This window comes from Onthophagus taurus, chromosome 6 (assembly GCF_036711975.1).
Source record: "Onthophagus taurus isolate NC chromosome 6, IU_Otau_3.0, whole genome shotgun sequence".
Taxonomy (NCBI): domain Eukaryota; kingdom Metazoa; phylum Arthropoda; class Insecta; order Coleoptera; family Scarabaeidae; genus Onthophagus; species Onthophagus taurus.
The window spans coordinates 5,918,099-5,928,213 of record NC_091971.1 but is presented as its reverse complement, the minus strand read 5'-3'; the positions used below and the strand labels follow the sequence as shown (position 1 = coordinate 5,928,213).

At 29.9% G+C, this 10,115-nt stretch overlaps 3 protein-coding genes and 1 long non-coding RNA gene across 5 annotated transcripts; 2 read left to right on the top strand and 2 right to left on the bottom strand.

Moving 5' to 3' along the window:
• Positions 1–62: 62 nt before the first annotated feature.
• LOC111427882 (uncharacterized MFS-type transporter C09D4.1-like) lies at positions 63–3,905 on the bottom strand. Its single transcript, XM_023063239.2, has 8 exons — positions 3,691–3,905; positions 2,754–3,011; positions 2,474–2,698; positions 1,528–1,666; positions 1,238–1,440; positions 1,077–1,180; positions 918–1,025; positions 63–869 (listed from the first exon to the last, which is right to left on the bottom strand). The coding sequence occupies exons 2-8, from the start codon at positions 2,997–2,999 to the stop codon at positions 578–580; spliced, it is 1,317 nt and encodes a 438-aa protein (XP_022919007.1). The 5' UTR covers positions 3,000–3,011; positions 3,691–3,905; the 3' UTR covers positions 63–577.
• Positions 1,923–4,174, top strand: LOC111427883 (uncharacterized). The gene is made up of 2 exons (XR_002708008.2): positions 1,923–2,115; positions 3,887–4,174. It is a non-coding gene; the product is annotated as an uncharacterized lncRNA (long non-coding RNA).
• Positions 4,175–6,651: 2,477 nt separating this feature from the next.
• LOC111427922 (PHD finger-containing protein DDB_G0268158-like) lies at positions 6,652–8,086 on the bottom strand. 2 transcript variants are annotated; one of them, XM_023063282.2, is made up of 4 exons: positions 7,978–8,086; positions 7,811–7,920; positions 7,713–7,745; positions 6,652–7,658 (listed from the first exon to the last, which is right to left on the bottom strand). In XM_023063282.2, exons 2-4 carry the CDS (start codon positions 7,836–7,838, stop codon positions 6,952–6,954), a joined length of 768 nt encoding a protein of 255 aa, XP_022919050.2. In that variant the 5' UTR covers positions 7,839–7,920; positions 7,978–8,086; the 3' UTR covers positions 6,652–6,951. The 2 variants fall into 2 exon arrangements, with proteins under 2 accessions (XP_022919050.2, XP_022919051.2); XM_023063283.2 differs by having other exon boundaries at positions 7,811–7,931; positions 7,978–8,083.
• Positions 8,087–8,648: 562 nt separating this feature from the next.
• On the top strand, positions 8,649–9,545 carry LOC111428039 (uncharacterized). Its single transcript, XM_023063438.2, has 2 exons — positions 8,649–9,004; positions 9,063–9,545. The coding sequence occupies exons 1-2, from the start codon at positions 8,741–8,743 to the stop codon at positions 9,318–9,320; spliced, it is 522 nt and encodes a 173-aa protein (XP_022919206.1). The 5' UTR covers positions 8,649–8,740; the 3' UTR covers positions 9,321–9,545.
• The last annotated feature ends 570 nt before the right edge of the window (positions 9,546–10,115 follow it).

Below are 10,115 nucleotides of genomic sequence, written 5' to 3'. Positions count from 1 at the left end.
TTAAAACATTTTTATTAATATTTTATCTTTATGGTATAGCTTCTGTAAAGAATCATAGATAATTAATTTAAGTTGATTTTTTATTGTCTAAAAAGGCAGGAACTTAAAATACATTTACAAAAAAATCGAAAATTTAATAAATAATTTAAAATTATTGGTTTTTCTACATTTTTAAAGTGTCATACATTATTTTATTTTACTTTGATTCATTATTTCTAAAATAAAGCATCTATTTGATGTGCAGATCAACGAGTGCAACATATTTCTCGGAAAATAGCTTCGATTACAACTTTTCCACATCACAGATCATTCAACAATTTTTCCCAAAAATATGTTTTGTGAGTAATGCGTTATGACCACTATTACCTCAAACCTCTTTAAACTGAATAATTCATGATTCGAGGTAAAAAATTCCAAAAAAAATTCTTTGTATTAATTTTTATCACATATCTATAAATTAAACTTCTATTATTAATAAATGCTTTTTGAGTGGTGTTTCTAATCTGCATCTAAACTTAAATCACATTAAAAATTCGTGTTATTGTCGTTTGTATATAAAATATATTCTTATTTCTCTTTAAGGTGGTGTTTGTATATCAATAAATTTTTTGTTATGAGCTGCCTGTCTTCGTAAATCGGATGAAATAAGAGCTATTAAAACACAACCAACTACTAAAAAGCTGCACATAATTCCATTCGCCCAAAGATCGTTTAGTTTATTAAAAATGATTGAATAACCCGATGTTAAAACGATCCCGAAAACTTGAACCACAGCGTTTAATAATCCTGCTGATGTTCCTTCCGGTTCTGGATATGTTAATTCAGACGCTAATTCGAATCCAACCGGTAAAAGTCCCGTCATAAAAAATCTAAAAAAAAAATTTAGAAAAGAAAAAACATTTAAAAAGAAATTTTACCCTAAAAACGCTGATGTTACATAAACTATGATTATCCCCGAGTTTAAAGTAAACGTAAAAAGAACCATCGCTATTAAAGATAAGATATAAACAGCTAAAGTTGTTTCCCTAAAAAATAATTTATTTAAAAATCAATAAAATCATAAATTTTGTTGTTACTTGTATTTCCTGGTTTTATCCAACACAACTCCACAAACAACAGATCCAACCATTCCGGCTAAAACGATAAGAACTCCAATTTGACCAGCATCAACTGCATTTCCCTTTATTATCAAAAAAAAAATAATTAAAAACAAATTTCCACATCATATATTTCTTACCGGATAATAATTTAAAATAATTTGATTTAAAAGTGTTGAAATCGCATAAAAAATCCCCACATTAATTCCATAACCCAAAATTAAAAGGATAAAGTTTCGGTTCGAACCTAACGCGATCAACGAAGCTTTAAAGCTGGTATCGCTTTCGGTTTTCTTTAACACTTCGGCCATCGAAGGTGGTGTAGGGGGTGTATCCTTGAAAACTGTTTTTTTTTAAATAGTTGCATGTTAAAGAAGTATTAAAATATAATTACGTTAAAATTTAAATTATGAAATCGATTTTTGCTTACGTAAAAAGGTGCATATTGTGATTGCTGAAGAAAAAATTGCTGTTCCTATGAATAGTTTGTACAATCCTGATGTAACTTCATCAGTTGTTCCATCAGAAACAACCCAAGGTGGTATTAAAAATCCTAAGGCTATTCCCAACTAAAAATATAAATAAAAAAAAGACTTTATTAAAGCTATTAGTAAATAGAACATCCGTAAAAAGATATATTACAAAAACGTTTTACTCATTAATTCATCTAGAATAAACTAGGGGATATATCACAAGTAATTTATCACTTAAAAAAATAAAGAGCGGGATTTAAATGAATACAATATCTTGTTGAGGTTTGTATAACTTAATTATGATTGTTTCACTTTACACTTCTGGTTTCAACCCCTTAATACATTTATAAAGTTGTAATAGATTATAGATAATTATTATAAAAATATTTGATTTTAAAATTATATGATTGGCAATAATGTATAATGTCGAAAATGTAGGATTCTGTAACTGTCAATAAGAAAGTGAGTTAATAATATAAAAATAAATAGAAGAAAAGAAAGTGTTGTATGGATCGTGATTAATAAAAGTGGATAAAAAATTAAAAGTAAGTTGTGTTTTAATTGAAATATACACATAATTTGCGACGAGGATAACGAAAAAATAAGTTATGAGGTCTAACCTAGAAATAAGAAATGTCAATGTATTTTCACCCCAAATATGAAATTTTAAATAATAAGTTAAAAATTTTGACTTATATCAAAAAAAGGAAAAGAAAGTTGTTTAATTGGAACAATAATTGTTTTAAAAATTTCTTATTTTTCAATAAACCCCAAAATTTTTTTTTTTTATAATAAAAACCTGTACAGGTTTTATTTTTAGAAACGTCAAAACGAAACTTCAAACGTCAATTTGACAGCTACTATGAAAAAAAAATTATTTATTTATAATTAATTGTTACTTACTTGATTTCCAAAAACTCCTATACTACAAGCTGAAGAAACTTGAGTAGGTCCAAACCAAGCAGCTGCTAATCGTGCCGGAACCGATAAAATACAAACTTGCGAAAGAGCCACAACGCTTTGCCCCAAAAAGCTCACCCAAAACAAATCTGGTCGAATCGAAGCGACTTTAATCCACGTTCCTATCGTCGTTCCAATTGTACCCAATAACACAGTTTTTCTTAACCCCTAAAAGAAATAACTATAAAATAAATAAAAATCAAACGTTTTTTATTTTACGTACAAATTTATCTAAAATCATACTGGCAGGAAAAACGAATGGAATATAAAGTATCATAAAAATCATTGATGTCCAATCAACCGCAACTGATGATACATCGAAAAATTTAACAATAACATTTGCAATGATCGAGTATTGAATCCATTGTAACGAATTAGATGCTGAGTATAAAACGAAAAGGATTAAAATTAGCCAACGGATTTTGTAAGTTTTACAATTGTCTTCAGTTGTCGGTTTAATGATATCCATTTCTTTTTAATCCTGAAAATTAATTTTAAGAAGTATTATTTTAAGTTATGAATAAAAACAAATAAATTTTAAGGAGAGTAACGATGAATGAGTCGGAAGAAATGTAGGTCAAGACGAATCCTCTACAACTTTTTAAATCACCTCTATACACGTGTACACAAGAAAAAAAGTACCAACAATAATTAGTTATCATTTTTAGCCTCCTCAAAGAAAAAGTAGGTTAAAATGTTTTTAAAAAACTCAGTTTGTAATCTACATAAACTTTAGCCTATAATTATATTTTTTACAATCCTACATAATAACAACTTTAAACTTTAACACTGTCATGCGTTGTATAGATTTAAGATTATTTAAAATAAAGGTTGTATTTTTAAGGTCTTTCACCTGATGCAATCAGATATTTACAACACGGTTTTTCCCCAATTTTTTGTTTTATTTATAAACCTTGTAATGAATGAAATAAAACCTGATAATAATTATTACTATTAGATTGTTTACTTCATATAACACATCAGATGAGTCAAATATCAAGGAAATTCCAAGGAGTTTTTGCGATTAAAAAGAAATTAAAATGACGTCACGATAAGTATGAACTTGATTTAAAAAAAATATTACAAATAATTTTAATACTAACTAATTTATTACTTTGTATTCATTAAGATAAGTTTAATAAAAATAAATAAATACTTACAAGTCTTAAAAAAACAAGTTACTCTGATAGTTATTGATTTCCACCCCTCTTTTTCTACTTCTTTATTACCCCAAAAGCAACAGATATCACAAACAACTTCACTTCATTCGCACAAATTATTTTGCACTTTTTATTTAAACAACTCATCAATTTCGATAAAACTTAATTTTACTTATTAATTTTATTTCTCTTATAGGTTTAAACACACCGCTCAAGTGTGACCCTCACGACTCGACTGGAAAACGTTGTTGGAATGGAGAAGTGTTTATTCATGGCGCGCAGGTTTTTAGTTCTGAAGTGAGGGTCGTCGTCGTGGACGTTGTTATTCGGCGTCGCGACGCCACCGACCAAGTTATCAACAGATAATGATTGTGGGGTTCGACTCAGTTTAAAGCGCAAACTCGAAAAATATGTGCCTAACAATAATTTTTTGAATGAAAAGTATTACTTTTTAGAATTAAAAAGGATTAAGATAAGATGTGCATTGAAGTCCATATAGACGTTCTATATTTGCTTGTTTATTGTCTTAGGTTATCAGTATTTACTATGATTTAGTATTATTGTAGCTATAATCTTTTACAAAATTGTTTACCATTTTCTGAACACTTCTACGTAACATGTGTGAATTTTAAAATTGGAATTTTATCCACTCTTTTTCTCTAAAACTAGTTGACAAAAAAAATTCAATTTTGAGCAGTTGGTAGCCTTATTTGTTCTATATGAGAAGGATCGAGTTCAGCGAATTATAAATGAAAGAAAAACTGAAATAAATTTCCCGAAAAAGAGGGTTCCCTCCAATCGAAAAAGATAGAACTGGTAGATATGTGTTCTATATAGACCGGACGTCGCGTCTTTATTTTTCTCCTTAAATAAAATTTGGCGATGTTATTCTTTTTTAATGGAACAGTCTACATATAATATTTTTTAATAATGGTTAGCTTTGTTTATGAATGTCAATCATCCCGGAAAAGAATGTTGAATAAAAATAAGTATAAGGTCATATTTAGAAGCAGGGATGATAGGACTAAGGGTGAGCCTCAACTAAAACGAGTAGTCCTTGCTTGGTACACGGATACCTCAAAGACAGTTAAATCCGGAGTAAGCATGGACGTCAGAGAACCAAACAGCCGAATTAAATTGCCCCTCAGCTCGGACACAACCATTTTTCAAGAACTTTCGAAGAAAGTTCTTGCTATAAATTTCTACACCGCTTTCAATCTACAAAAAGGTGCATCCATAAACATTTTCACAGACAGTCGGGCCACGCTAAAAGCAATTCAGGCCTACACGTGTGACTCCACACTGCTCAGAGATTGTACCAGCAACCTGAGAGAACTTGCTAGGGGCAATGATGTTACTCTATGGTGGGTTTCAGGTCACGGAGACATTGAGAGCAATGAGAGGGCGGACAAGCTAGCCAAAGAGGCAGCGAAAACGCTCTTCATTGGACCCCAACCCGGTTGTTGACTACAAAAAAGCCACCTAAAACACGTAACCAACAATTGGGAGGCCTCTAAGGTCACTGACAAGCGAAGAGTATGATAACTCCGTACAAAACAAAACCAAAGAGGATTTATGCCTCAGCAAAGGGAATCTAAGAACCCTCTCAAGTTTCCTGACCGACCATGCGCCCCTAAAATACCACCTCTTCCACATTAGACAAGCTGAGGATCAAACTTGTCGATTTTGCAACGACGACTCAGAAACGGCTGAACATATACTGTGTAATTGCATTGCCAGAGGTCGCCTAAGACACACAATTTTCAGTAAAGCTCTTTTGATACCTACCGACATAAAAGAACAAGACCTTAAGGTAAGTTTCCACATGCATGGGTTACTGGCGCCAGTTTAGTTGTATGTCAAATAAAAATACGCAATGCGTATACAAGTGAATATCACAAGGTTTTAAATTCGTGCAGAAGTGGAGCATCAGCTGACAATGTGTATAATTATGACATAATAATGTGTATTGTATAATTATGTATATTCATGACCATTTCATGACAACAAGGTTTCCAGGTCTCACGATTTATCGTGAGATCTCATGATATTACCTTTAATCTTACGAATTGACATCTACTCACGATTTTATTACAAAAATAATATAGTAATTAGTGTTAATAAAATCAAACTCGAATTGTAGGTTACTGTAAATTTCTCTATTAGTTACTTCTATTCGCCGCTAGGTGGCGCTAAGAAATTACTTAAACTAATATTTTATTTCCTTTTAATTATATCACTTTTATATACAAACGTTTCTAAACTGTTTTACTTGATGTAAATAAAAGCCTAGGTTTGGCTTAAACGATGAATTTTATTTTCTTATTAAATTCGGTGCTAGCACCTATTGAAATACGATGAAGCTGGAAGAAACTTTATCATTATTTTATTTGAATCCTATGCCTATATGTAATACATATTATTAAAATTGAGTGATTTTTAAACAAATTTCAACATATCACGATTTCTCATGATTTTTTATGATATTCTGTGTGTAACCTGGAAACCTTGCATGACAAAGTTCTCTAATTAAAGTACTTGATGCACCTAGGTAATTCTTATTTCTAATTTTCTTGAGCACATTTGCATTACCACATTGATGGCAGCACGAAGTACACAATTATCACATTTATGTGGAACCACCTTCTGATGTCAGTAATCTATGCATGTGGAAACTTAGCTTAACGTTAGTTTTGTTTACAACAAACGAATCGATCGTTTTTAATTTATTGGCAAATTGAAGTCCTCTGAATTAATTCTGCAGTTAGAATAAGAGTTTGAAGAATAACCTCTATTATATAGGGTGCAGCAAAAGCCAATTAACCAATACTAATAAATTAATAAAAACAATGACTGGATGTATAAAACAAATGTTAATAATTTTTAAATGATTACCTTAAAATGAGACCTTTCTTCTTGAGTGTTTCCTCAACACTCAATTTCTAACCATGTACACAAACGTCAAATTTGATGTTTTATTCACTCTATTCTTTCTTTCATATAATTCTTAAAGATAACCATAAACAGTGTATTTTAGAACATATTTTTTAATTAGAACACACAACTATGCAAACTTAAATATTTATGTAACCGTATTAATAACACTAAAGTGTTTTGAAAGAAACTAAATGTTATATTACATAAATGAAACTAAATGTTACAATTAATAAATGTTAAGGCAGAAATGAAAGATTAATTATAATTAACTTAAGAAATAGTGTACTTTAAAACTATGAGATTTTATAAAAAGAATAACTTGGTTCACATCAACTGGCTGAATCTATCATTCAATGTAATTCCTGTTACACCGATTTTACTGGACGCAATTGGTGCAGCAATATCTTCTTCTTGTGGAACTCTACTTTGTATTGCTTTAATTTCCGCTTGGAGTTGTGGGTTAAGTGTTCTTAGTTTTGTTTGGTTTTGTTGTTGAACATTCGCGGGGACTTGTATTTTGTAATTGTTTAATGGTCGTCGCAATTTAATTTTATTTTGTCCATTTGTTGTAATCGCTTGTTGCTGGGGGTTTCTAAAGTTTTTCACGGATTTTGGTTGTTGTCTAATTTGGTTCCATCTCTCTTGAATTGAAGTTGTTCTTATAAATTTCTGATTACGATTTGCAAAATTATTCCTTGTATTAAATTTATTCATCGATTGTTGAGAACTTTGGTTCCCGATTTGACGAAACTGCCTCCGAAAATTATTTCGATTGTTGTTGTTCGTCTTATTTGTTGTTAAAACGAGTTGTTGTTGTTGTTTTACTTGCTGGTTCTTATTTGTATTGGTAAAAATAACGGATTTTTTTAATCCCAAACGGTTTTGAACGTTTTTAGTTTGCACACCTCTTCTTAACGGGCTCTGATTTTGAACTTTGTTTGAATAATAAGCCATTTGAGCTTTCCGCTTTTTAATTGCATTCTGTTTTACTTGCAAAAGATTGTTTTGTATCATTTCGCGTTTGGTTGGCACTAAAATAAAAAGAAAGTGTTAAGAATTATCAAGGACTAAAACGGAAACCTAACCTCTCCTCAATCTTATTTTTTGAGTTGAAACTCCTAAAAAATAATTAATATTGGAAAATTAAGGTGCTTTAAGTTATTTTTTTATCATTAAATGTTACCTGGAGTGTTAATTTCCAAGGAATTCATTTTATAATGTATAAAAATTAATGTTGTTAGTCGAGCGCTGACGATGTTGTAATGGCAGAAACACAAGAAACGATGACCAAATCTGATAAAAATCTAACTAACTTATAGATTGTTAAGTTATTTTGGAAGATTTACATACCTCGTTTAGAAATATTGGGTAATTATTTAATAAAGATTAACAATATTTATAGAAAATAATCGTTCACGCGTGGAAAAGGCAGTTATGATAGAGAAATCTGCAATTTTTGTTGCCATCTATGAACAGGTGTGTTAATTCCAATTTGTTTATTTTAATTATTATAAGTCTTATAAAAATAAATATATTTTAAATGATTAACAATTTAAATAAACACATATGTGTATTAAGAAAATATTTTATTTCAAATCACAGTAAAAAGGAATAAATTTTAAAGTTAAACCGTTTTATAAATACACTCATAGATGGCGCAATAAAATTGAAACTTCAAACTTTGACATATCTTTTTTTAAAAATTACGTTTCAATGATTAACAATTTAAACCAACCCGTTTATCTCCAATTATTAACACCACAAGAGGGTATTTTATTTAAAAATGATTGTTTTGAAATATTAACCGATTGTAAGGAATTTAAGCCACAGGATATCCGGTGTACGATAACGAATGAATACGTTGAAATTACGGCGGAAAATCGATTCGATGGAATAAATCGCAATGCAAAAGCTTGTAAAATGTGTAAAAAGATTCAAATGCCGAAAAATATTAATCCAAATATGAGTAAATGTTATTTGTGCCCGAATGGGATGCTTTTTATTTCGGGTTTATGGGGAAATTAATTTGTTAATTACAACTGACTTAAATAAAATCTGATGTAATCAAAGTCATTGAAATTTTTATTTTTGCTAAATGAAGATGTTTTAAAAAATGAGCCAACCAACTAAAGTTAACCAAGTAACTAAAGATATTAAAGTAATCGATTTAATCGTTGAACAACGCGGGCAATTTGACGAAGATGAAAAATTTGAAAAAGTCCGCGAGAATATACAGAAATCGAAAGAACCCAACGAAAAAGATGGTCAAGATGTAAACGAAACAACCCAAGTTGCAACGAAAAGTAATAACACAGAGGAGGCGACGACTTTAGGTTCTCCAAATGAAGCAATTTTCTTTAACGATGATATTTATGAAGTAATAAAATTTTAAATAAATTTGAACAAAAAACTTTTTTATTCAATCTTATTTTTAGATTGTAGCCGATTTCAAAGCGATTCCTCGCGATGAAATTTATTGTAGAGTATCAGAAGGTTGCGTTGAAGTTGGAGCTATTCACAAAGAAACTCAAGGAGTTGGCCCAAAAGCGAGACATTTAGATTTGCAATTAACCAGGCTTTATCAAACACCAAGAGCGATTAATATAAACGATTCATTCTGTTATTTATCAGGGGACGGCATTTTATTTATAACAGGAAGTTATAAGGAACAAATGATGTCACAACAAAAATAAAGTTGATTTTGTTGGCTCAAAATTAAAAAAAAAATTGTTTACTTCTTCTTTCGCAAAAATGGAAAATTACGTAACATTCTCGTACACATCGAGAATAAAATTCCTTTTGTGACAAAACGATGCAGATTGCGAGAATTAACAATAACGAAATTGGTGGATCTCCAACAACTTTCACTTTTTCTCTTTTAAATAAAAGAAGATTCTTTACGATCAGAGGGACAACAAGACAAGATTGTATTTAATTTTTAGTTTCTATTTTTGGTTTTAAAACATAAATTAGACTGGGTGTTGTTGGGCAATTTCGATTTCTCAGTGTTTTCCGAAAGATGTAGTTTCGTCATTTTGCGTTTGAAATGTTTAGAGGGAAATAGGTTAATGTCCAATGAGTAATTTGAGTTATTGCTGCAAGTGCATCGAGTTCAAATGAGAAATTGTGGTTTGAACAGAAAGTTTAATTTGTCCAAAAAAGTATTTTAATCATTTTTATTTCAAATTAATGTTAACAGGGATTAATAATAATATTAAGGTTTAATATGCTTATTATATCAAGAATATTATCTCTAAAATCAGATTTATTGTAAAAAAGAAACTAAAAGTCGCATCACAGTCATTTATGTTGGTAACAATTTTTTTTTGATTTGACGTTTAATGACATTTGTTATTATTTTTGTTGATACAGATGTAGAATAGAGAAGTTATTTGATACGTGACGCCGTCTCGCTGAATTTAGGCGTTGTTTACAGCAATAACAGAGAAAATTTAAAGTGTATAATAATTATTTACAATGTTTATTTG